Consider the following 26452-nt stretch of genomic DNA (forward strand, 5'->3'; position numbering starts at 1 on the left):
TCTGGGTGTTGATGGGCTGCAGCCAGCGTGGAATTTGTCTGATGCGAGCACATTGCCCCTGCTAAGCAAATTGCTCTCTCTGCCCCTTCGCTCTCAGCTCCAGGCTCGGGTTCCGGACTTCGTGCTGCATGTTGCTGAATGCATCAAGGAGCTCTTCCTCTTCCTCCTGCAGAACTGCCTGCTGCCGGCGCTGGAATCCGTAGGCACAGCCCTCGAGCGGGGATGGGAGCTCTGTGTGGAGGCTTGCAAGTGAGAAGCGCTGGCCACCTGATCAGCTTTTGTTCTTGTTCTTGTCGTCTTGTTTGTGAGCTTTTGGGCAGAAAGGGGAGGCTGCACTGTCCCGGGGGTCAGGCCCGTCTGCCCTTGCTTAGAAAGAAGAGGAGCCGTTCATGAGTAATTCCCTGGGTCCACGTTCGAGTTCTGTAGAAAGGGGATGTTAGAACTAGAGCCACAGGAGTGATTAGTGGGTATTGCAGAAGTGCCTGGAGCCCCCCTGTGCTGGCAGGGGCACGTGGTGAGAGAGAGTCCCTGCCTCAAAGAATTTACAGTCAGAACAGTGTTAGTGATCACCATTTTCAGAGCTGGAGCTGAGACTTGGATTAAGGCACATGCCTGAGGTCACATGTGGAGTCAGTGACACAAATGAGGCGTGACCCAAGATCTCCCAGTCCACTGCCTTGGCCCCAAGCCTGTCTGTCCTTCCTCCAGAATCCCCTGGGGTTTTCCCCTCTGGCTAAAATACTGCCCAGCCCATACGCTACTTTGTCATGGACTCTGCTGCTGTGGGCTAGGAGTGCACAGCCTCAGGTACACGAGTTTGTGTGTGATGTGAAATGCCCTGGAACTTGCAGCTGTCTGTAGCAAGGCAGGTGATTCTGTGTGTTTGATTCTTTCGAGCTTTGTGCTGGAGCTCATCCCCCAGGATCTGAGCTATTTATTTTCTTACTGCCCTCAGTGAGTGGACAGGACAGACTAGCGAGCAGAGGTGCTGGCGTTTGCCTGGTGGGGTTGAGGGAATGCCAGAGAAGTCCTGTTGACGTTGTGCATGGGTGTCTATGCACGAACTTGAGTGGACTTTCCCTGCAGTAGATTTCGGTTGTCCCCTTCAGTGGCTTGCATGGGTATAAGAGCTGCATTTGCTGCTGCTGGTCTGCTTAGCAGGTGTCTGTATGCGGTTAGCCTACAACCTGTTCTCCTTACTCTTCTAGTGGAGAAGTGTCGTGGGATTGCATGAGAAAACATCTGACAAGCTTTACCTATTCCTCCTGGCTATACCTGCAGAACACAACGCTAGCCATCAAGAACTGGGCCCTGGCCATGATTTCTGGACACTAGAGTCTGGCTCTCTGGAGCACTGGGGACGACGTTCACGTCATTAATCTCCTCGTGTCATGATGAAGGACGGTTCCGACAGTGCGTTTTCAGTGTAGCTGCGTTGAGGGGTTGGAGCAGCAGGTGTCTGCACAGGCTGAGACGCGGGGGTAGCTGGGGAGCTTTTCCCTGGGGCGACATGTCCAAGCTTTATGCACCCTGTGCTTTAGTTTTGGTTATTCATGTCCAGCTGCCCCACCCCGGCCCGTAACTCTGGCAAGTGAGCTGCTGACTGTGCCTCTCCACCTGGGCCTGGCAGGGTCTTCATGGTGACGTTACCTGGAAGAGCAGCCCCTGGAAGGGTGGCGGCTCAGGTGTGCCCACTGCACCACATAGACAGCAGTGGCTGCCTGCCCAGGCTAGCCTAGCGCCTCAGCCCTCGTGTGTCTGGTGTTGAGTGCTGTGTAGCAGCCCACAAGCTCTCTTCCCCATTGACTCCCCCGGCCCCAACTGCTTTCACTTAGTTTGCTGAATCTTGCCACGCAGCCTCAGGACACCTACTGTGCTCTGATCCATTGCCCTGCCCATGGGGCAGCGGTCCAGAGCCCCCCTCGGCCAGAGCGAACCTGCATTGACAACGTGTCCGTTGTTCCCAGCCGCCCCCCAAACTAACAGCTGAGGGGATGTGCTGGTGGCTTTCCAAAGAGCTGAAACAGAGAACAGAGCCACTCTCCTCTCCACTGAATGTGGCAGTGTGGGCCTTGGGGACTACAGCTCCCAGCAGGCATCACTCTGCTTTGGCCCTTGGGATCAGGAGGGAGTGCTGCATGCTGGGCCCTGGTGCCCCAAGCCACACCTGTTGGGGGGAGGGTGGCTCACTGCCATAGAACCTCTCAAGTTACCCAAACAGGGGAGTGGAGAGAAGGGCCAAACCCAGCTCCCGTGGGATGCCTTAGCGAGGGCCGGCTGCAGGGCAGGCTCAGTGACATCTGGCTTTGGCAGCCAGGCCCTGAAGCCCGGGGGAAGGAACTAGGACAGGGTCAGGCTCCAATTCAGGAAGGGGGTGAGGGGAGCGTTTCTTTCATTTCACTTGTTCCTGTAGGGGAGCCTGTCTCTCTGTATCCGCTTCCCCTCTTGTCAGTGTGTAAAACGGGCCGGAGGTGTGGTGGGGGCCAGGCACAGCGCTGTCCTGGCGCTGGGGGGGAGGCCCAGAGCCTGTGGCAGGAGGAGGAGCTGTTCTCTCCTCACTCAGCTGGATGAGGGGAAGGCTGCTGTCTTGCGCAGGGTAAGATCTAACCCCCGAGGCAACTCTACCCCAGCTTGCAAAGGCAGGAGCAGTGCATAAGGCTGCAGGAACTGGAGTGTAATAGTGTCAGACTGCAGCGCGTCTCATTCCATGCTCCCCCCAGCGATCTCCTGCCCCCAGCCCTTGCTGGCGGCCAGGTGGGCTGGTGCTGGGAGATGCTCAGTCCTAGACTGGCTCCGGGTTCAAGGGAGCAGCCTGCTCTTTAACCTCCTGTTCTGTGTGCCCAGGGCCGGGCCCTCTGTGAAATGAGCTGGTTGGGTCTCAGCCAGCCTGTGTGCTACTGGGCCAGTCTCCATCATGGCCACCATCCTGGCCAGAAGCAGCAGCGAGCCCCCTGCCTGGCAGTCTCTCTAGCAGAGGCCTGGCTGCTCCCTTAGATGCTGGGGATGGGGAGGCTGTTGCTGCAGGGTAGATGGCGGCAAGGTGCTCTCAGCCTGGCTCCATCCACTAGCACAGCCTAGATGGGAGAAGACTCGGAGTGGGGAGCTGCTCAGGCGTGTCTGTAAAAGCCATATTAACCGAGCTGAGCCTTGGTGGGGAGAAGTGGAAGCTGCTTGGTGAGCCCACTGTCCAGGCTGAGCCATATTGTCCCCCAAAGGATCAGCCAGCCCAGTGCAGTCCTCTGATAGCCTAGGAAAGCCTGTCTCCTTCCCTGCCTCCTTGGACTCTGCAGCCTGCTAGGGAGTTTTTCCAACACCCCAAACCCTCTGTTGCTGGAGACAGGGCATGCAGGGTGCCAGTGGGAGGACTCCCTGGGGAGACGGGTGTAGCAGGGGCCTCGCTTTTCCATGCTTATATGGCTCCTTGAGGGGTGCTCGCGGCTGGGGTGTGCCCTCCTGTGCTTGCCCTGCTTGCTGCCGCCTGCCGGCCTGGAGTCTCATCCGCTTCCAGGATTCCAAAGGTTGCAGGACCCAAATAATTGAAATTGTACATGACTCTTCTCGAATGAAATAAAGGAAACACGATTTGATCTGCACCCCCGCACTGTCCTTCATTTAGAAAACTGCCCTTGGGGGTCTTGGAGGGGGAACAGTGGTGGGACCTGGTCAGTGGGGACCGTAATCATTGAGGCAGGCCTACCCTCCCCTGGCCACACAGGAGCTTTTGCAAAAAGGGCTCCTTCCACTGGCCTGCGGAGCAGAGACCCGTGGTGCCAAGCGGGGAGAAGGCAAAGCTCAAAGGGAGAGTTTAATTGGCCTTGGCTTTCTTGCTGCTCTGGACCTGTGGTCGCTGGCGGTTAGTGCTATAGGTTCTGCTGCTCTCTGGCAGCCCCAGCTTTCCTCTCCTCTGCATTTGCCACCCACCGCTGCTCAGCAGGAGGCGGTCGGCGCTACACTGCTTCCTCTAGCAAACCACTTTACTTCTCTGCCAGCGTCCTCCACCTCTCTCTCAGCCCCATCCTTCTTCCAGCCCCCCTGGCCTAGGAGCTTGTCAACAAAAGCTGTTGGCTTTGCCCAGTGACGTTTCTCCTGGTACCAGTTCTGCACTTTTACCCTTTGTGCAGCTTGACCCTGAGCCCGTCTGTCCGCCTGCCTCAAATCTAGGGCCAAAAGCAATAATCAGATCTCATTCCTCAGCTGGTCTGTGCTGAGGTCAGGCAGGATCCCCTCCCCGAAATGCCCAGTTAGCCAGCTGGATTGTTTTTCACTTTCCTTGGAAGTGTCAGGGAGTTAGTTGGGGATTGGTCCTCCTGAGGACCCTTCCAACCCTAATCTATGATTGGCCACAGCTGGAGCTGGGCCCCCCGGCAGGATGGTACAAAGAACCCTCTGAGGAGGTGCCAAGCTGGTGTTTTTGCTCACATGCTCAGGGTCTAACCGATGGCCAGATTTGGGGTTGGGAAGGAATTTTCCCTCTGGGCAGACTGGCAAGGACCTGACCAGGGGGTTGCCTGCCTTGGCAGTTGGGGGCACAGGTTACCTGCTGGAATCATCTGGGCACATCCCACCCTGATGGCACCTTGGTTTCCTGGACTCTGCGTGTGGCTCACGCTGCTGAGGACTGGAATGCTTTAGTCCAGCCCAAGTCCTCAGCTCCACACTGGCCTCTGATCTACAGGAGGTCAGGTGAGATGATCAGATGATCCCTCCTGGCCATAACCAATATGAAATCTGAAACCTCTTGGCCTCTGTCCCCTAGGCTCAGAGAATGACTGAGCTGCTACCGAGCCTGATGGTCCGGCACTTGACTGTCCGCCAGCCCTGAAGCTACACTCCTGCAGCCCACCCCCACCCCCCCGAAAATCTGTCCCTTGATTTCCCCCCCCTCCCCAAATCTATCACCCGCCTTTCTCTCCAGCACCCTCATTTGCCATCTCAACACTGCACAGATTTGCCTGGCGCTACCTCCAGACCAGGAGCCCTGTCCACCCAGCACAGGTGGGGTGGCCTGCTGTGAGTGCTACCTCTGCTCTCCTGGTTCCCTCTCACCTGGCTGACCCCTGCTTCACTGGGTGGCCCCCCTCGCTCTCCCTTCCCTACTGGTTGGGGTACCACATTCCCTGGCTGAGCTTGTCGTCTCCCAAGGTTCCTACTGCCCCTGGGCTTGGGGGACTTGTAACCTGCCCTCCCCGCCTGTTCAGTCTCGCTGTCCCACTGCCGAACTCTCCAGAGGGCTGGTCTTCAACACTGTTGGCAGCCCCATGACTACTGGTCCTGTGGCAGTCCCAGCAGTGCCATTTGTGATCTGCTGGGCTGGGAGCTGCATGGCCCATGGGGCGACGCCAGCCCAGCCTCAGCTTGCAGCCTCCTTGAGGAGGGGTCCTGGGAGTGAGTAAAGCCGGAGGGAAGGGGAGGCAGAAGTAGGCTCTGTCTTGGCTTGGTCGTGCCCTGCCTTCAAATGCCGCAATGGCCATTGGCCTGACCAGGACTCTGGCTGAGCCTACCGGGTCGTACCTGGCTGGAGTGTATCCGCAGGGAGCAGGGCAGGCTCCCGTTCCCCCCGCCTAGGCTGAGCAGTGCCGGTGTGTCCCAGGGCTGGCGGGCAGTCCGTGGGCTGGGCATAAAGCCAAGGAGAGCGAGGGCACAGCTAGGTCCCAGCCTGCGGTGGGGCCCAAGCTCAGCTCTCCAGCCATGGTCCCCGACGGGAGGGGTCGTGCCTGCGCGGGGACCGGCCTGTTCCCCCAAGCGCCAGGATCTCCGGTGCAGGCCGGGTTGGGATGGAAGGCGGCGTGAGCCATGGAGGCCAGGGGTGCGGTGCCAGCTGTACAGAGGAACCAGCCCCCACCTCAAGGGCGGCTCATTGAGCCAATGCTGGAGCAGGGTGGGAAGAGTCGATGCCTCCAGCCCTGGTGGGGTTGTGGGGAAAGCGAAGAGGAAATGGGGTTGGGGGTGTGCAGAGAGAGGCAGGTTATTCCCACAGCGCTGGGGCCAGGCCCTGTGCCGGCTGGCTGGAGACGGAAACAAGGGGGCAAGCAGGGCCGAGGCCAGGGGAAGCCAATGGACTGAGTAAGGGGGTGCTGGGGGTGGCCACGGCTCTCCCCCAAAGGGCAGCAGGAGCCAGTGTCCCCGGTGTGGGGCAGGCCCAGAGGGGCAGCGCTGGTGGCGGTTTGCAGGGGGGATTTGGGGGGGTCTAGGCAGGGCGCTGGAAGGAGCCAGGGGCGGTTTGCAGGGGGGTGTCAAGGGAGGGGTCTGGGCAGGGCAGTGGTGGGTGAGGTGCTGGGGGGCAGTATGCGGGGGGTGTCGGGGTGGGATCTGGGAGGGGCGACGGGGAGCGGTTTGAGGGGGGCGGTCTGGGCAGGGCGCTGGGGTGCGGTTTGCAGGGGGGGTCGGGGTGGGGTCCGGGCAGGGCTGTGGGGGGCGGTTTGCAGGGGGTGTGTGGGCTGGGGGCGGTTTGCAGGGAGGGTGTGGGCTGGACGCAGGGGGGTGTCAGGGGTGTGGGTCAGAGCATGGAACTGGGGGTGGTTCGCAGGAGGGGGTCTGGGCTGGGTGCAGAGGGATGTCGGGGTGGATCAGGGCAGGGCGCTGGGGGGTGGTTTGCACGGGGTGTTGGGGGGGTCCGGGCGGTGCGCTGGGGGGTGGGGTGCAGGGTGGTATCAGGGGGGGTCTGGGCTGGGCGCGGGGGGGGGGTCCGGGCTGGGCGCGGGGGGTGGTTCGCGAGGTGGGTCTGGGCTGGGCACAGGGGGTGTCTTTGGGGGGGGTCCGGGCTGGGCCCTGGAGGGGACGGTTCACGGGGGGGGTCTGGGCTGGGCGCAGGGGGGGGGTCCGGGTGGGGTGCATGGGGGTGTCGGGGTGGGGTCCGGGCAGGGCCATGGGGGGCGGTTTACAGGGGGGGTCCGAGCAGGGCAGTGGGAGCTGGAAGGAGCCGGGAGGCGCTTCGTGGGGGGGGGGGCTCAGTGTGGGGCGCTGGGGGCGGTTCGCGGCGGGGGTCTGGGCTGGGCGCAGGGGGGTCTCAGGGGGCCTCCGGGTGGGGTGCTGGGGGGTGGGGTGAAGGGGGCGTTGGGGGAGCTCTGGGCTGGGCAAGGGGTGGGTCCGGGCTGGGCGCTGGGGGCGGTTCGAGGGGGGGTCCGGGCTGGACGCATGGGGGTGTCGGGGTGGGGTCCGGGCAGGGCCATGGGGGGCAGTTTACATGGGGGGTCCGAGCAGGGCAGTGGGAGCTGGAAGGAGCCGGGAGGCGGTTCGCAGGGGGGGTCTAGGCTGGGCACAGGGGGGTATCAGGGGGTGGGTCAGGGCAGGGCGCTGGGGGGTGGTTTGCAGGGGGGGTCTGGGCTGGGCGCAGAGGGGTGTCAGGGGTGGGTCAGGGCAGGGGACAGTTCGCAGGAGGGGTCCGGGCAGGGTGCAGGGGGGTGTTGGGAGGGTCTGGGCTGGGCGCTGGGGGGTGTCAGGGGTGGGTCAGGGCAGGGCGCTGGGGGGTGGTTTGCAGGGGGGGTCTGGGCTGGGCACTGGGGGGTGTCAGGGGTGGGTCAGGGCAGGGCGCTGGGGGGTGGTTTGCAGGGGGGGTCTGGGCTGGGTGCTGGGGGGTGTCAGGGGTGGGTCATGGCAGGGCGCTGGGGGGTGGTTTGCAGGGGGGGTCTGGGCTGGGCACAGGAGGGTGTTGGGGGGTTCCGGGCGGGGCGCTGGGGGGTGGTTCACAGGGGGTTCCGGGCAGGGTGCTGGGGGGAGGTTCGCAGTGGGGGTCTGGGCTGGGCGCAGGGGGGTGTTGAGGGGGTTCCGGGTGGGGTGCTGGGGGGCAGGGTGCAGGGGAGTGTCAGGGGGGTCCGGTCAGGGCGCTGGGGGTGGTCCAGGCATGCTGGTGGGGGCTGGAAGGAGCCGGGGGCAGTTCGCAGAGGGGGTCTGGGCTGGATGAAGGGGGTCAGAGCAGGGTGCTGGGGAGTGGGTTGCAGGGGGAGTCTGGGCTGGGCGCAGTGGGGTGCCGGGGGGGTTCCAGGGAGGGTGCTGGGGGGCGGTTCGCAGGGGAGATCTGAGCGGGGTGCCAGGGGGCGGTTTGCAGAGGGGGGTCCGGGCAGGGCAGTCAGGGCTGGAAGGAGCCGGGGGCGGTTCGGGCTGGTTACAGGGGAGTATCGGGGGGGTCTGGGCTGGGTGCAGGCGGATGCTGGGGGGGAGGATCTGGGTTGGGCGCAGGGGCGTATTGGGGGGGTCTGGGCTGGGGGCATGGGGGTATCGGGGGAGGGGTCTGGGCAGGGCGCTGAGGGACGGTTCGCGGGGTGGGGTCAGGGCTGGGCGCTGAGGGACGGTTTGAGGGGGCAGGTCTGGGCTGGGCGCAGGGGGCTATCGGGGGAGGGGTCCGGCCAGGGCGCTGAGGGACGGTTTGCGGGGGGGGGTCCGGGCTGGGTGCAAGGTGGCGGTTCGTGGGGGGTGTCCGGGCTGGGCGCTGAGGGATGGTTCGTGGGGGCAGATCTGGGCTGGGCGCAGGGGGGAATCAGGGGGGTCTGGGGGGTAGTGCGCAGTGTGGCTGTTCGCGGGGGGGGGCCGGGCTGGGCGCAGGGGGGTATCGGGGGGGTCTGGGGGTAGTGCGCAGGGTGGCTGTTTGCGGGGGGGCCGGGCTGGGCGCCGGGGGGCATTGGGGGGGTCCGGGGGTAGTGCGCAGGGTGGCTGTTCGCGGGGGGGTCGGGGCTGGGCGCCGGGGGGCATTGGGGGGGTCCGGGGGTAGTGCGCAGGGTGGCTGTTCGCGGGGGGGTCGGGGCTGGGCGCTGGGGGCATTGGGGGGGTCCGGGGGTAGTGCGCAGGGTGGCAGTTCGCGGGGGGGGGCCAGGCTGGGCGCTGGGGGTATTGGGGGGGTCCGGGGGTAGTGCACAGTGTGACTGTTCGCGGGGGGGGGCCGGGCTGGGCGCTGGGGGGCATTGGGGGGGGTCTGGGGGTAGTGCGCAGGGTGGCGGTTCGCGGGGGGGCGTCCGGGCTGGGCGCTGGGGGTATTGGGGGGTCTGGGGGTAGTGCGCAGGGTGGCTGTTTGCGGGGGGGCCGGGCTGGGCGCCGGGGGGCATTGGGGGGGTCCGGGGGTAGTGCGCAGGGTGGCTGTTCGCGGGGGGGGTCGGGGCTGGGCGCTGGGTGCATTGGGGGGGTCCGGGGGTAGTGCGCAGGGTGGCGGTTCGCGGGGGGGGATCAGGGCTGGGCGCAGGGGGGCATTGGGGGGGGTCCGGGGGTAGTGCGCAGGGTGGCGGTTCGCGGGGGGGGATCAGGGCTGGGCGCAGGGGGGCATTGGGGGGGGTCCGGGGGTAGTGCGCAGGGTGGCGGTTCGCGGGGGGGGATCAGGGCTGGGCGCAGGGGGGCATTGGGGGGGTCCGGGGGTAGTGCGCAGGGTGGCTGTTTGCGGGGGGGCCGGGCTGGGCGCTGGGGGCATTGGGGGGGGTCCGGGGGTAGTGCGCAGTGTGGCTGTTCGCGGGGGGGCCAGGCTGGGCGCAGGGGGGCATTGGGGGGGGTCCGGGGGTAGTGCGCAGGGTGGCTGTTCGCGGGGGGGGGCCAGGCTGGGTGCTGGGGGTATTGGGGGGGTCCGGGCGTAGTGCACAATGTGACTGTTCGCGGGGGGGGCCGGGCTGGGCGCTGGGGGCATTGGGGGGGGCCGGGGGTAGTGCGCAGGGTGGCTGTTCGCGGGGGGGGCCGGGCTGGGCGCAGGGGGGTATGGGGGGGGGGTCCGGGGGTAGTGCGCAGGGTGGCTGTTCGCGGGGGGGGGGCCGGGCTGGGAGCTGGGGGCGGGAAGTGGCTGCACCAGACGCAGGTGCCGTTCACGTCACTGCCCCCCCCCCGGGTTGGCGGGGCGGCACCAGTGACACGAGGCCCCCCCGGGGCCGGCAGAGCCTGGGCCACGCGCGGCTCCGCCCCGGGCTCGCTCCACCCCCCGCAGCCAAACATTAAACCGCCAGGTACCGCGAAGCCCCGCCCCCTTGTGGCTCGCTCCGCCCTCCGTTTCGCCAGCCAATGGGCGAGCACGTTGCTCTGAGAGGAGGGAGCCGGCCAATGGGCGGGCGCGTTGCTGTTGTCGGGCCGGCGGTTGTTTGGTGTCCAGCGGGCCCGGCCCCGCGGAGCGGTGAGCAGCGGGCAGTCGGGGCCGGGCGGGTGGAGGTGAGAGACTCCGGCTGCGGCTCCCCCACTGGGGCCTGGTACCGCGAGCGAGCCCAGCTGCCCCCGACTCGGCCCCCTCCCCGCGCGCCTGCTCCGCGCCTCTGCCCCTCAGCCCCGCCCCCTCCCGCGCGCCCCCCCCCGTGCGCTCGGCGTAACTGCCCTTCTCGCCCCCCCCGCGCAATGTCCTCAGCCCCGCCCCCTCCTGCGCGCCCGGCGTCACTGTTCTGCGCGCCCCCCCCGCGCATCTGCCCCTCAGCCCCTCCCCTTCCCGTGCGCTCGGTGTAACTGCCCTTCCCCCCCGCGCATCTGCCCCTCAGCCCCTCCCCTTCCCGTGCGCTCGGTGTAACTGCCCTTCCCCCCCACGCATCTGCCCCTGAGCCCCGCCCGCCCCCTGCGCCCTGGCGTCACTGTTCTGCGCGCCCCCCCCCGCGCATCTGTCCCTCAGCCCCGCCCCCCCCCTGCGCGCCCCCCCCCGCGCATCTGTCCCTCAGCCCCGCCCCCTCCCTGCGCGCCCCACCTGCGCAATGTCCTCTGGCCTAGCCCCCCCCCCCGTGCGCTTGGCACATCCTCCCCGCAGTGTCCAGTTGCCGGTCTCCTGCCCACCCCCCGTCATGTCTGTGACCATGTGACGCGCTCTGTGCTCCCCCCTCAGCCGCGGCCTCCCCGCTGAACTCGGTGTCCCTGCGGCTCTGGATCCGGGGCTGCGGGACCCCAGGCCGCTTGCTGATGTGTCCTGGCCCAGAGCAGGGCCATGGAGCCCCCGGGTCTGCGAACATGGGGCTCTGCTCAGTCTCTGCCCCAGGGAGATGGGGGGGTCTCTGTGCTTCTCACTGGGCTGGGACACAGCCGCACACTGCAGGGGCACCGCCTGTCACTCGATGGGCAGGAGGGCTAGCTCAGTGGTTTGAACAGTGGCCTGCTAAACCTCAGGGTTGTGAGTTCAATCCTTGAGGAGGCCATTTGGGGACTGGTCCTGCTTTGCGCAGGGGGTTGGACTAGATACCTGCTGAGGTCCCTTCCAATCCTGATATTCTATGATTCCTCTTCCATTCAGTCCCCACTTGACAGGAGTGGCGGCCATGTCTTGAACAGGTTTGGCTGGAAGCCAGAGCTATGTTCTGTTTCAGCTCAGCTTGGGACCCTAGGAAAATAGATGCAGCATTCATTTCCAGCTCTCACCATGTGTGAGGCATTGGCTGCTAAAATCATCTAGAAAACAGTGAGCTGGTCACCAGGATGGTGTGCATTAGGGTCTGGTGTGTCTTGCCCTGTCAGGGCTGGAGAGATGCTTTGGTGGACCAGTCCATGTTCTGTGTACTGCTCTGCACCAGAGGGAGAAATTTCTGTCCCCTGCTTTCACCAGGTATTCTCCTTCCCAAGGAGGCTGTGTGAAGAGTTCTCCCTTTTTCCTCAGTAACGGCTTGCTGCCTTTTGATCTAGTTTATTAGGTGAGATTGAGCACCGTAATATCGGAGTGCCTTTGAGTCGTGTTGTGTTTCACCCCATAGGTTCACCAGCTTGAGCAATGATTTGTACTTAGAACCATAAAAAGCAGGAGGGAGGAGGATCCGCAAGCAAAACATCTATATTTGGAAGCCTGTTTCATCTAGCAGGTAACAAATGGGATACCTTGAGCTGACCTCTCACTGGCAGGCCCATTTACTGCAGCACAACTGATTGGCTCATAAGGAGGTGAACCATGTAGCTTCAACTTGGATTTCATCCTGAAGTTTTGGAGCTCAATGCTGTCTCTTGCAAATGTGTGAATGTGATCTCCTCATTTGTGGAAATGTGATGACCCGAAACCTTCCTAGATTCTTCCTCTCCTCCCTGTCCCCCGCTGTCCCCCCCACTCCCCAAGGTCATTTTTATATAAGATGTCTTCAGCGTATAAAGCTTTTAGATTACATCCATTCCTGGTGATTTTAGGGGTGGATTGATTCCTTGTGTTCATTTCACAAGTCTGTCAATGGTTTCAGATTGCTGTCAGGAGAAAAGAGGGGAGCTCTCTCTTGTCGAGTCTGTCCCTCTCTAGGAGCTGAGGGCTGAGTACTATAATAAAGCTCTTTGCCTTTCCTAGGCTTGGCAACTTTGTTAACTGTTTTGTTTCTTTCTACCTTCTCTTCACACCTCTCAGTGAGTGTTATTGTTTTTCTTTGGTTAAGATTTTCAAAAGTGGGTGCCTAAAGTTAAGCTTCTAAATCCATATTTAAGCACCTAAATAAGTGGCCTGAGATTCAAAAGCAGTCAGTTCCCCACAGCTCCTGCTGATGTGTGTCAGTTTAAGTTTGCCAAATGCTGTGGGATCCTTCAGGATAAAAGGTGCTGTGGAAGCATAGCGAGTACTTTTACGGTGCTGAATAGTGGGCTGCACATGTATAAGACATGTAGAAAACCAGTCTGTGCCCAGAAAGCCTCCAGTCTCAGTTCAGGCCCCATATGGAGCCTGAGCTGAACACACAGGAGGCACGGGAAGGTATGTGGATGGCCACGTAGTCTGGCAAGGAGTGATGTGCTATGCAGTTTGTGTAGGGGCATAACTTGATAGCTCAATTCATGTTTTTGTAGCAAATCCTTGTGGTTCTCAGTGAGGGATTAGGATGAGGCCCTGGAACCAGAAAGGTAAAGTATAATGATCACAAGTTAGCAGTGGCTAGGGAGGAGCTTCTAATTGTTGGGTTGTTTTCTGCGCTCCTCAGCTCTCAGGGACAGCCCCACAGCAGCCTTGGTGCAGACAAGAGGATGAAATCGCACTCTCAGTGGGGGACTAAACATGGAGATACGCTGCGGCGGCCTCTTGTTCAGTTCCAAATTTGACTCAGGGAACCTGGCCTATGTGGAGAAGGTGGAACACCAGGACGGAGAAGGGGACGTAGCTGGGAACAACAGCAGCAGCAGCAGCTCTACTGTGTCTGCGGTGTTTGGCAGCTCCTTGCCCACGGCTGACTATGAATTCAATGTGTGGACCAAGCCCGACTGTGCTGAGACAGAGTATGAAAATGGGAACAGGTAAAGGGACTCGAGAGGACGGTGGAACTTCTCCTGATGAGCCTTCTTTTCATTCTCCCTGTGCCAGGAGGCAAGGCCGACATGAGCTAACAGCTGGAGCCATGCCAATCCTGGCAGTTGTTTAGCATGTGGCTCTGTTCCTTGGCCATTCCTTGTCTTCTACTCATGTTCCGTGCTGATGACAGCATTAACCTTTCTGCTGCAAAGTGCATAAAGGGCACGGAGAAACCAAAGAGAGCTCCTACTCTGGCACTCTGCAAATCTTTCTGGGGCCTCACTGCCTCTTGCATCCGGGCTAATAGTAAAGCTTCTTGCAGGAGGTTGCTTAGCTGGCAATTCTGGGGATGATACCCGTGGTAGACTAGTAGTCAGGTTCTCCTGTAGCCAGTTGGCTTCTGCAGCTCGAATAGGGAAAGAATCAGTCTCTCAAGTCCCTAGAGACCCATGTGGCTGAGCTGCTGTGGGTAGCTTCGTAGAAAAAAGAGACACTTTTACATGCCCACTTTTCTGATTATGCTGCACTCTTACTTCAGGAGGCCTGAGGTTGCTGAGGTGACTTAATGCTGGAGTCCCATTCGGGTTCTGACCTTACTGCCAGTGCTCGTGCCCCAGCACCAGAGTTGTTGTGGGGTAGCAGACATCGCTTTTCTGTGGGATAGAAGAATGTCAGCTCCATTACTCAGCTGACAGACTGACCTGGTCCCTCTTTGTGTCATTTTCAGATCCTGGTTTTATTTCAGTGTGAAGGGAGGCGCTCCAGGCAAGCTGATCAAAATCAACATCATGAACATGAACAAGCAGAGCAAACTCTATTCCCAAGGCATGTCGCCTTTCGTTAGGACCCTGCCTGTCAGGCCCCGCTGGGAGCGCATCCGGGAGCGGCCCACCTTCGAGGTATCCGTGCAGTGAGCACGTCGGGGGATGATGCTGCGTGGAGTTGACGGTGGATTGGTGCGTTGGGGTCAGGTCCCGTCTGCAGCTTTGTGACTCTTTAGCATTCTCTTTGGCTCAGTGAGCAGCATGTAAGAGAGGGTTTAACTTTGTAAAGGAAAATGTGAACTCCTGGGTCTCTGTAACAGTCTTACCATGGAGTCAGACAGTCCCCGTGGGCACTCCAGTCTCTCTTGCCACCCGGGCAAGCTGGATGTAGTGATAAATGATCACTTATCCCCCAAATCACAAAATATTCAGGTTGCTCCCAGTCCCAAGAGACTCGTTGCTTACCTCAGATCAACTTGTACCTCAGATCTCACACCAAAGACAACATTGGTAGCCAATCCTATAGTAAACTAACTAAGGATTTAGTAACTAGGAAAAGAGTTACTTAAAGATTAAAGCAGGCAACATGTATACACAAATGAGTTTTCATTCTGTGGTTCCACAAGGTGACAGAGATGTAGTAATTTGTCAGAACTGAATGTCTTTTGAGGTCTAACCCAGGGTGACCCTGACGATCTCTGCTTTTTGTTTCTTAAATTCAACCCTTGTAAGAGTTCAAATAGCAAAGAGATGAAAAATCTTCTTGTCAGTATCTCTAGTTCCCTCTTCCAGAACTCAAGCTGGTGGGACACTTGTAGAACCTTCATTGTGGTAAGAAAGCTGTTACACTAGGCTTTGCATTGTGATAGACTCATAGACTTTAGGCTCAGAAGGGACCAATATGATCATCTAGTCTGACCTCCTGCACAAAGCGGGCCACAGAACCCTACCCATCCACTTCTATAACAAACCCCTACCCTATGTCCGAGTTATTGAAGTCTTCAAATTGTGGTTTGAAGACCTCAAGCTGCAGAGAATCCACCAGCAAGTGACCCATGCCCCACGCTGCAGAGGAAGGTGAAAAACCTCCAGGGCCTCTGCCAATCTGCCCCAGAGGAAAATTCCTTCCCAACCCCAAATATGGCGATCAGCTAAACCCTGAGCATGTGGGTAAGACTCACCAGCCAGCACTCAGGAAAGAATTCTCTGTAGTAACTCAGATCCCATCCCATCCAACATCCCATCACAGACCACTGGGCATACTTATCTGTTGATAATCAAAGATCAATTGCCAAAATTAAGCTATCCCATCATACCATCCCTTCCATAAACTTATCAAGCTTAATCTTAAAGCCAGATATGTCTTTTGCCCCCACTACTCCCCTTGGAAGGCTGTTCCAGAACTTCACGCCTCTAATGGTTAGAAACCTTTGTCTAATTTCAAGTCTAAACTTCCTAGTGTCCAGTTTATACCCATTTGTTCTTGTGTCTACATTGGTACTAATCTTAAATAATTCCTCTCCCTCCCTAATATTAATCCCTCTGATATATTTATAAAGAGCAAGCATATCCCCCCTCAGCCTTCTTTTGGATAGGCTAAACAAGTCAAGCTCTTTGAGTTTCCTTTCATAAGGCAGGTTTTCCATTCCTTGGATCATCCTAGTAGCCAGTCTCTGAACCTGTTCCAGTTTGAATTCATCCTTCTTAAACATGGGAGACCAGAACTGCACACAGTATTCCAGATGAGGTCTCACCAGCGCCTTATATAACGGTAGTAACACCTCCTTATCTTTGCTGGAAATACCTCGCCTGATGCATCCTAAAACTGCATTAGCTTTTTTAACGGCCATATCACGTTGGCGGCTCATAGTAATCCTGTGATCAACCAATACTCCAAGGTCTTTCTCCTCCTCTGTTGCTTCCAACTGATGTGTCCCCAATGTATATCTAAAATTCTTCTTATTAATCCCTAAGTGTATGACCTTGCACTTTTCACTATTAAATTTCATCCTGTTACTATGACTCCAGTTTACAAGGTCATCCAGATCTTCCTGTATGATATCCCGGTCCTTCTCCGTGTTAGCAATACCCCCCAGCTTTGTGTCAGCCGCAAACTTTATTAACACATTCCCGCTTTTTGTGCCAAGGTCAGTAATAAAAAGGTTAAATAAGATTGGTCCCAAAACTGATCCTTGAGGAACTCCACTAGTAACCTCCCTCCAGCCTGACAGTTCACCCTTCAGTACGACCTGTTGGAGTCTCCTCTTTAACCAGTTCCTTATCCACCTTTCAATTCTCATATTGATCCCCATCTTTTCCAATTTAACTAATAATTCCCCATGTGGAACCATATCAAATGCCTTACTGAAATTGAGGTAAATTAGATCTACTGCATTTCCTTTGTCTAAATAATCTGTCACCTTCTCAAAGAAGGAGATCAGGTTGGTTTGGCACGATCTACGTTTAGTAAAACCATATTGTAACTTGTCCCAATTACCATTGACCTCAATGTCGTTAACTACTTTCTCCTTCAAAATTTTTTCCAAGACCTTACATACTACAGATGTCAAACTAACAGGCCTGTAGTTACTCGGATCACTTTTTTTCCCTTTCTTAAAAATAGGAACTATGTTAGCAATTCTCCAGTCGTACGGTACAACCCCTGAGTTTACCGATTCATTAAAAATTCTTGCTAATGGGCTTGCAATTTCATGCGTCAGTTCCTTTAATATTCTTGGATGAATATTATCTGGGCCCTCCGATTTTGTCCCATTAAGCTGTTCAAGTTTGGCTTCTACCTCAGATGTGGTAATATCCACCTCCATATCCTCATTCCCGTTTGTCATCCTTCCATTATCCCTAAGCTCCTCATTAGCCTTATTAAAGACTGAGGCAAAGTACTTATTTAGATATTGGGCCATGCCTAGGTTATCCTTAACCTCCATTCCATCCTCAGTGTTTAGCGGTCCCACTTCTTCTTTCTTTGTTTTCTTCTTATTTATATGGCTATAGAACCTTTTACTGTTGGTTTTAATCCCCTTTGCAAGGTCCAACTCTACATGGCTTTTAGCCTTTCTCACTTTATCCCTACATGTTCTGACCTCACTAAGGTAGCTTTCCTTGCTAATCCCACCCTTCTTCCACTCCTTGTAGACTTTCTGCTTTTTCTTAATCACCTCTCTGAGATGCTTGCTTATCCAGCTTGGTCTACAACTCCTGCCTATGGTTTTTTTCCCCTTTCTTGGGATGCAGGCTTCTGATAATTTCTGCAGCTGCGACTTAAAGTAATTCCAGGCCTCCTCCGCATTTAGATCCACAAGTTCTTCAGTCCAATCCACTTCCCTAACTAATTTCCTTAATTCTTTAAAGTTAGCCCTTTAGAAGTCAAAAACCCTAGTCCCAGATCTATTTTTGTTTATCCTTCCATCTAGTTTGAACTGAATTAGCTCATGATCACTCGAACCAAGGTTGTCCCCTACAACCATTTCTTCTATGAGGTCCTCACTACTCACCAAAACCAAATCTAAAATGGCATCCCCTTTTGTTGGTTCTTCAACTACTTGGTGAAGAAATCCATCTGCTATCACATCCAGAAAAATCTGAGCCCTATTATTCTTGCTCGCACTTGTCCTCCAGTCTATATCTGGGAAGTTAAAGTCTCCCATGATCACACATTTCCCATTAGTGTTTACTTCATTAAAAACATTAAAGAGGTCTCTACATACCCCAAGCACTATCTCAGGGGAGGCTCTAGTAGCGTTTTTTCCCAGTGTGATTTTTGCCCAGACAGACTCTGTCTTGTCCATTCCATCACTTCTTATTTCTTTACAAGTATCAGAGGGGTAACCGTGTTAGTCTGGATCTGTAGAAGCAGCAAAGAGTCCTGTGGCACCTTATAGACTAACAGACGTTTTGGAGCATGAGCTTCCGTGGGTGAATACCCACTTTGTCAGATGCACGAAAGCTCATGCTCCAAAACGTCTGTTAGTCTATAAGGTGCCACAGGACTCTTTGCTATTTCTTTACAGTTAACCTCATCATTGATGTACAATGCTACTCCACCACCTTTGCCTTTATTTCTGTCTTTCCTAAACAGCACATAGCCTTCAATACCTGTACTCCAGTCATGACTACTATTCTACCATGTTTCTGTTATCCCTATAATATCCGGTTTCACTTCCTGCACCAGTAGCTCTAGTTCCTCCATTTTGTTCCCTAGGCTCCTCGCATTAGTGTACAGACATCTTAATTTTTGCCATTTGGCTTCACTGACATTCTTTACCTTGTTAGGCACAGACATTCTACCACCAACATCACCTGTTAGTCTGGTATCTACACTACCCTTCCTCTTTATGTCAATTCTTCTGTCCACGGCTGTATCCCCTCTTACTTTGTTTTCTTCCCTCTCAAAGTTAAGTTCCACAATGGCCCATTTAGTCTTGATAGTTCTTCTGGATGGTGCCTAAGTTCACAAGTTCAGAGCAGGGATTTTTACACTTGTAAAGCAAAACTTACTTATTACCTTATAGCACAGGATACAGGCTAATGCAGGCAGCAACTCACAAGCATTTTATAGAGACTAAACACATTCTTACAAGTTCAGCACCCATTTCAAACAATATTAACATACAGATGGGCTGGGCTGTGAATTTCCAGCTATGAATTTTTCAATGCTCAGCTGATGCCTACAGCCTTGGCAAGAGCTGGCATCTGGTTTACCAGGGTCATGCCCAGAAAACTCCTCCTACAAACTGAAGATCTTTTTTCTCTAATCCTTCGGTTGTAACGATAGCTGGGAAACAGCCTTCCGAACTGAAATGCAATTGTTAAGAGAATTCCGTAGTTAAAAAAAACCCATGAATTAAAAACTGCTAGATTGAGAGTCCCTGGAGGGTGGTGGAGGTGAGGGGGGCAGCAGCAGGACCACAGTCTCACTGACACACGCACTGCTTCACTAATGGGCCTTGCCCCTGCCCTGACGTGCACTCCTGTGCAGTGAGTTTGGTCTTCTGGCTCCTTCAGCGCTTGGCCTTTGGAGAGGCTGGTTGTTGTTCTGTGTACAGTTGTTGCTGGAGATGGACTGAAAACCAGTAACCCTTGGATTGTGACTCCTGGTGACTGTTACTCTGGGCTTGGTTTGTTTTAGCAACCAACCAAGAGTTGAAAGGCTCTTAATTCCATTGCAGATTTCCTGAGGTGGCCTGTCCCATTTCCATGCCTTTCCTTCCTCCCAAAAAACAACCCCAAATGCTTGGGCATTTAACCTTATCAGAAAATATATTATGGAAGGGGTGGGATGTTGGGGCTGAATTTAGACTTTAGCTGGATAATTAGATGACATCAACATTTGCAGCAGAACAGGTTCAGATGGTGTCACAGAGTCCCAGTCTCGGTGCTCTGGAACAGCTCTGAACGTAGTCAGCCAGGACTAGTGCAGAATGTCTCCCCTCAGGGTATGTTCTCATTAGGGCAAACCTCCTCGGCTTCAGTGCCTCCTGGGTCTGACCTCGGAGCGTTCGGCTCCCTGCGGTGAGTCCACCTGGGTGGGACACCTGGGGAAGCCTTACGCTCTCCCAAAGGGGCCCTGCCTCCCGACTCTGCAGCCAGCAGTGACTCTCCGCCAGCGTGGAAGACAGAAGGTTTATTAGTTGTTGGGAACACAGCGTAGAACAGAGCTTATTAGCACAGAAGTTAGAAACATTCCGCAAAGGCCATCCTGTGAGAGCCCAATCCCAAGCCCTGAACCCTGGGCTGTCCCCTCTTCAGTCCCCCAACCGCTGACTGACCAGCTCCAGCAGCCCAGCCTCTGTCATGCCCAGTTGCCCGTCCTCCAGCCTTTGTCTCTTTCCCTGGCAAACAGGGCACCTGGCCTCCATCTCTCACTTTGTTCTCCAACTGGCTCTTGCAGAGGATGGGCCCTGGCTATCAATTGCCAGGATACAGGTTGTTGGCCATTGTCTGACCCAGGCAGTCACAGCTGCCCTCTAAGGGTCTCTTGTCCCACCACCCACATGCTTGAGTAACGGGGGAAACTGAGGCGCGCACACACAGTATTCAGACAAAACATTAAGACCCCTCCCACTTTGTCACAGATGGGCTAACAGTATTTCAGACTTTGGGTGTCAGCAGATCACCAGAGGGAACAGGAAGAGGTACTCTGTTCTTTCCTGGACAATTTTGCACAAATGGCCTGGTGCATTTTGGGACTTTTCACCTTCCTTTGAAGTCTCAAGTCTTGGTCATTTCTGTTGGGAGGCAGCAAAGTGAAATGGACCAAATGTCTGATCCAGTAAGGCAGAGCCTGTTTTCCTAGGAGGTGGTGTCTGGGCTCCTCGGGGATTCAGAGCAACCATGGGTGGAAGCTGCCTTGATTGTGGGTTTGACTGCAAAGCTGCAGCCACTGTTTAGTGGTGATTATACTACTGGTTATAATGGGTTATAATGCTAGAGCCGGGGGGCGGGTGGGGGAATGGGCATATTTTTAGGTACAACGAGATGAATTGTAGGATGCCAGCCAGTAGCCATATATGCCATGCTGTGCGCCCAAAGCGGGATGACTGCAGGCTTGTGGGTCTCTGCTCCTGGGAGCCATGCCGGCCACTCAGCATCTGCTTTGTGTGTGTCTGTCCCAGATGAAGGAGACCCAGTTTGTGCTGTCCTTTGTGCACCGTTTCCTGGAGTACCGTGGCACCACCACCTACTTTGCCTTCTGTTACCCCTTCTCATACACGGAGTGCCAGGAGATGCTGGCCCAGCTGGACAGCCGCTTCGAGGAGTGTCAATACATGTCGCCCAGCAGGTGCGCACCGCCCTTGTTACCCTCTCGCTGCCTGTCTTGCCCCAGCCTTGACATGCTTTCTTTGCTCAAGCATACCTTTTGCAGTGGTTCTGGCCTGGGTAGGGAGTTGGGGTAATTGTGCCAGCTGCCCTCTTGTTAGCTGCCATGGGCTTGTATCTCTTATGTCAGCTCTGGAATGAGCAGCCACAACTGTTTTCTCTGCACCCCTTGGTTCCGAAATGAGTGGTTCTTTGCGAGGGGGAGGTGAGCAGAGGGTGCCCTTTGGGCTTTATTTTGGGTCTCCGGGAACAGCATTCTCCATCCCAAGGTCAGACCAGCTTCCATGCATTCCCTGTGGGTGGGTCCTGGGTGTATCACTAATTTCCATAGCTCTCAGCCGCCTGGGACCCAAGTGTAGGGGACGGGCAGTGGGGGGTCTGTAGCGTCCCTGGTTTCGCAGCCTCAGTGTTGTTTCATACTGAGGAGCAGAGGTGCTGGAGAGTCTGTAATGTGGAAAAGGAGGGAGTGGAACCATTGCTGCCCCCAGCGCTGCCTTTTGAGAGAGGGTTTAGGAGACCTGGCTAAGCAAAGACTTCATTCCTTTTTAGCTTCCTGGCTGCAGAACATCCTCTCACACAGACCTTTTCCCTTCCCTCGGCAGCCCGATCCCAGGGGAGGTCCGTACCTCCTGGGGCTGATCATCAGCACCAGGTATTCTGGCTGCGTGGTGCTTGCACCAAAGACCCTCCTCTTTCTGGGAATAGCTTCTGCTCCCTTTCTCAGAAGCTCATTCTGATCTCTGCAGCGCTGTTCTATGTTGCAGTCTCTCCCACCTCTATTGCTTCCTGGCCTGGAGACTCTTCCATACTCTGCTGTTATAGCCCTAAACCATTTTCCTTAGACAAGCAGAAAGTAATTCATTATCTCAAGGCAAATCAAAGGCATTCACTCCTTTCAGTGACCTTGTGAATGTCATTCCTCTGCTGATGGCTTTCCAGGGAGGTTTCAGGGAATCGAAGAAATCAGCTGGATATGAAAAGGCAGTTGATGTTGGCACATGAAGCCTGTGGTCTCTGAGCACAAAGAGCTGCAGTTCCATAACAGCCCCTGGCCTTTCTTAGGCTCTGGTTTGACATGGTGTACAGGAGCTGGAGCAGCCGGAGCAGAGAGCTCTCACTTGTAGCTTTAGAAAGACACAGGAAACTGGACTATGAATCCAGCCAGTTGCTCCATGTTTACATACCCAGCCTGAGAGTTACACACGTTCATCTCATGCTGCTGAAGTCCATGGCATTGCCCGAGGGATGAATTTGGCCTTCTCACACCAGTGCTCCCTGCTGTGTCAGGCTTGGGTGAGTGGGAAATCCCTGTGTGATACTTGATTGTGCTTCCTGCTGCTGCACTCTCCCTCCCGGGGGTCACAAGGGTCTCCTTGGGATTGGGAACTATCTTTTCCTTTTGGCTGAGCAAGTTCCTCTCTCCTGATCCCAGACCAGACTCCTCTGCTGCTTTTGAAGAGTGAATGTCTCTTGAAAGCTCAGGTCTGGCGTCCTTCCACAGGTCTTGGGGTGGTGCCCATGGCAGGACACCTGACTAGAAGAGCCAACAGCAAGCTGTCTGCTCCTGTCCCACTGAAGGGAGGCAGTCCCAGCCTGCCCTAGGTGCTTTCAGGGAATGGTGAGCGTTCCCTGCAGAGCCAGTGATGGGCAGGGTTGTAGACATTCTGTATATTTCCCTTGGATTCCTGCCTTAATCTGTGTGTTGGGAATCTCTTGAATGGAAGTGCCGGGAGGCTTGGGGGAGAACTCTGCACTCTTGGAACTGTTTGTTGACCTTCTCTGCCTGTGCGCATGTCATTTCTCCAGCCTCTGAAGCTGGCATCCAGCCCTCCCGAGAGAGCCTATCTGCAACATTCAACACGTCCTGCTTCTCTTGGAGCGCTGCTTTCAAAGGGCCCTTTCAGGCCGTGTCAGCCAGAATGCTCCTGTGTCCTATGCTGATCCTTTGTCCTGGAGTCCTTGAAGAACCTTGGGCTGAACTTGAGCCCTCTGATTGGGCCCTTTTGCCATTAAGGATTTGTTTTCTTTCATATGTGATCTGTTGTCCTTGGCAACACCTGATCTGTCAGGCTGTTCATGGCATTGGCATGGTGACTGCCTTCGTCTCCTTCCTGTCCTCACCCCCCTTCTGTTTTGAAGCAAGTGGCTGGTATCAGATGCCTGATGCCCGGCAGCCTGAAGGATCCTGGGGACATTAGACCACCTCTCACCTACAGTGGATAGTGGCAAACCAGCAGCGAGGCAGAACACTGCTTTTACGCTTAGGTGCCAGCGCTCTCCCCACATCCCTTGTGTTCTGTTGCCTGGGACCCTTCATGTCATGGCTCTGTTTCAGATTGAGTCCTGCTGGTCGCCAGCAGCCAGAGCTGGCCCTAGGCATGTACGCTGCTTGTATGCATGACTGCATGGTGGGCTTCCTGCCTTCTACATGTGGTCTGGACTGATGGCTTCCTCCCCAGGGCTCTGCAGTGCCCCCCCTGATTTCCCTCTCCACACTTCCCTTTGGATTCAGTAGCTCAGTCTGCTTCCAGCTGTGTGTCCCACACCCAACTAGATCATACAGACACCCAAAAGAGGCACCAGAGGATTGGGCCATGGCAGCTTGACCCAGCTGCTCCCCTTCCTTTTGACTTGGTTTTTGGCCTCTCAATGCATCCCTGCCTTGGGGCAACAGCCGAGCAGAGACTTCACCAGACTTTCCCACTCTCAGGCAGGAGCAGAAGTTACAGCTTCCCCAGCAGAGGCCTCAAAATGAGCACGACCAACGGAGAGCACTAGGGCCGGGCCATTCGTAGGGGCTGGCTAGGTGATGGGACAGTCTCTGGGCTGCTGTCACCAGAGCGCAGAGGGAAGAATCCTTCAGGTCATCTGGTGTCTAGATGCTCCTTGCGGGAGGAGAGGGCCAAGGAGGACAGGAATACTGCTGAGATCAAAAAACCTGGGAAAAGACTAAGTCTGTATGCTGTGAAATGGAGTTGGGGGTGGGGAAGGACAGGAGGACAATAGACCAGATGAAGAGAGTGTCGGGAGATGGAGGGATAAACCAGAGACGTAAACTGGCAGGTAAAGTAGTGTTAAACGTTCTAGAGCAATTAGTCAGAGTGCAGGGACTGAGGGAGAGATACGGCCAGGTGCACGGAAAGAGCCTGAAGCCAGGGAAACGTCGTAACATCGCGTAGTGCGGACCCCGCGGTAAGTAGATCTAAGTACGTCAACTTCAGCTACGTTATTCAGGTAGCTGAAGTTGCATAACTTAGATCCATTCCTCCCCACCCCCACTGCCCGTAGTGTAGACAAGGCTTCAGTGTTAAAAATGTTTTATTTCTCATTTGAATTTGTCTTTCAGCTGGTGGCTCGTGTTTATGCCTTTTTCCGCTAAATTCAAGAGCCATTTGATACATAGTATTTTCTCCCCAGGCAGGTACTTACACACTGTAATCAAGGCACCTCTGTCATCATTTTGATAATGTTAGCAGATGGAGCTCATCATGTTTCTCACTGTACAGCATTTTCTCTGGCTCGTGAATCATTTTGGGGGCTCTTTTCTGCACCCTCTGCAATTTTTCAACATTTTTTTAAAATGTGGACTCCAGAGCTGGACGCCATGTTCCAGTGTCGGTCTCCCCAGTGCCATATAAGGAGGGACGATCATCTCCCTGCTCCTACTCACTAATCTGGCAGCACCACCGTCCTCCGTCACATTGGCATGACCCTGAGTTCTCTGTCTCTGGACCTGCACATCCAGACCAGGGCTTGTTGTTGCTTTCTGTACAGCATTCTAAGGTGCAGCCTTTCACATCTTCCCGATTGCCTCATACGGGTGTCAGGGAGCCACAGGGTCCGTGCTCCCCCCGAGATTTGGAGTGGTCTCTGGGAGGAACCCCTACAGTATGCTAGACCCCCTAGGGGTCCCACTCTTCCTCCAGGGTGCATCACAAGGCCTCCCCCCTTCCTGAAACTGGGCCTCTGAGCCTGCAGACCCCCTGCTTCACATTGTGAGCCTGGTTTAGGAAGTCCCACTGAGCCAGACCATGGGGGAGATTTGTCCTCTCCTCAGGGATCAGTGCCCCTCGCCCAGCATCTGCAGGGACACTCACCCAGCCCTGTGAAACCAGGCGGGTTTATTGGTCACCTGGCACACGGCCCAGACAGCTCCTCGGGCGGCCCAGACAACTGATGGTTACAGCCCAGCCCGGCCTTGTCAGCCAGCACCCAGCCCACCTGCAGTGACCCCCTTTGTTCAAGCTCTGTCTGCCTCCAGCCTCTACCTCTTATCCTCACACCTCCCCAGTCACTTGTTCTTGAGCTGGGAACATTGCTCAGCCTCCCTGCTGAGAGATGGGGAAATCCGTCTGCCTCTGGAGCCAGGGTTGCCAGAGGTAAATGTCCTGGGGACTGGATCTGCTGTTGTCTTCATCGATTCTCCGTGGATAGGGGTCTGCCTCAGCCAGTCCTTTTCCAGGGTCCCATCCCAGCTCGGAGCACTGGGCACCACTCACACTTATGTCTCCTAGCCTCCCTGAGAGCAAACAGTCCCTTTCCCCTGTGATGATGCTGGTTCTGGCGGGACCCAACTGAGAGTGCCAATTCAGGACCAGTTGCTTAAACAGGGCAGTTACAACCCTAGGCTGGGGTTTTTCCACCTCTAAGGCAAACCAAACCAGCCAGACAAAAATGACTTCAGTTTCACCCCACTGGCCAACCACAAGTCACACAAGCAATTTCCTTAGACACTCCAGTCTCCCAGTATCACCACCAATCCCATTCGTCCTGGGGATGAACTATGAAAACCAACACCCCAATAAAAGAAAAAGGTTCTCTCGATCCCAAAGAATCAAGCCCCAGACCCAGGTCAATATACACACCAGGTCTTACCCACAAATCACGCTGTTGCCAATCCTTTAGAATCTAAAATCTAAAGGTTTATTCATAAAGGGAAAAAGGTAGGATGAGAGCTAGAGTTGGTTAAATAAAATCAATTCCATACAGTAATGGCAAAATTCTTAGTTCAGGCTTGTAGCAGTGAGGGAGTAAAGTGCAGGTTCAAATCAAGTCTCTGGAGTACATCCACAGCTTGGATGGGTCATCAGTCCTTTGTCCGAGCTTCAGTTTGTAGCAAAGTCCCTCCAGAGGTAGGAAGCAGGATTGAAGACAAGATGGAGATGAGGCTTTAGCCTTATATAGGCTCTTCCAGGTGTAAGAACACTTCTTTGTTCTTATGGAAAGAATTTTTCTTGTGGAAAATTACAGCAACATGGAGTTTGCAGTCACATGGGCCAGTTCCTGCACACCCTACTGAGTTACAAGGCGTATCTGCCTCCTCTCAATGGGTCAATTGTGTAGCTGATGGTCCTTAATGGGCCATCAAGCAGGCTAGATAGAGCTAACACCAACTTGTCTGGGATGTTTCCCAGAAACACAGCACAGATTTGAAATACAGACAGTATACAGCCAATACTCATAACTTAAACTACAAAATGATACATACATATAGACACCATAATCATAACCAGCAACCCATAACCTGGTCTTAGACACCTTATATGACCCCCTTTACATAAGATTTGGTGCCACTACAGGACCTTGGTTGCAAACCATGTTCTGTATGGTCCCAGTTTATATCAATAACGTCACATCCCCTCACTAGGGAACACTGCAACTTATAGGGAAAACTGAGGCACATGCCGGCTTCAAAAGAATTTTTAAAAATGTCCGTTTCGTCCCCATAGGCCATTCC

At 55.7% G+C, this 26452-nt stretch overlaps 2 protein-coding genes across 14 annotated transcripts in view; both read left to right on the plus strand.

Moving 5' to 3' along the window:
- The window catches only part of TMEM214 (transmembrane protein 214), a 44517-nt gene extending 40924 nt beyond the window's left edge, over window positions 1-3593 (plus strand). For 2 of the 3 annotated variants that reach the window (XM_050948795.1, XM_050948798.1), the window contains 2 exons: window positions 98-249; window positions 1209-3593. In XM_050948795.1, coding sequence (XP_050804752.1) covers window positions 98-249; window positions 1209-1335 — 279 coding nt within the window. In that variant the 3' untranslated portion in view covers window positions 1336-3593. The remainder of the gene's footprint in view (window positions 1-97; window positions 250-1208) is intronic. The other variant, XM_050948796.1, reaches the window with a different exon arrangement.
- Window positions 1-26452, plus strand: part of AGBL5 (AGBL carboxypeptidase 5) — a 93755-nt gene that overhangs the window by 21307 nt on the left and 45996 nt on the right. For 3 of the 11 annotated variants that reach the window (XR_007773776.1, XM_050948740.1, XM_050948741.1), the window contains exons 1-5: window positions 10646-10874; window positions 11619-11723; window positions 12810-13119; window positions 13842-14013; window positions 20511-20677. Coding sequence is in view for 10 of the 11 variants with exons in the window: in XM_050948740.1 (XP_050804697.1) it covers window positions 12884-13119; window positions 13842-14013; window positions 20511-20677 (575 nt within the window). In the remaining variant the exon portion in view is untranslated. Of the gene's footprint in view, window positions 1-10637; window positions 10875-11114; window positions 11203-11618; window positions 11724-12809; window positions 13120-13841; window positions 14071-20510; window positions 20678-26452 lie in introns of those variants that run through there. The other 8 variants (XM_050948731.1, XM_050948735.1, XM_050948736.1 and 5 more) reach the window with 8 other exon arrangements.

The sequence above is a fragment of the Gopherus flavomarginatus genome, chromosome 4, assembly GCF_025201925.1.
Source record: "Gopherus flavomarginatus isolate rGopFla2 chromosome 4, rGopFla2.mat.asm, whole genome shotgun sequence".
Classification (NCBI taxonomy): domain Eukaryota; kingdom Metazoa; phylum Chordata; order Testudines; family Testudinidae; genus Gopherus; species Gopherus flavomarginatus.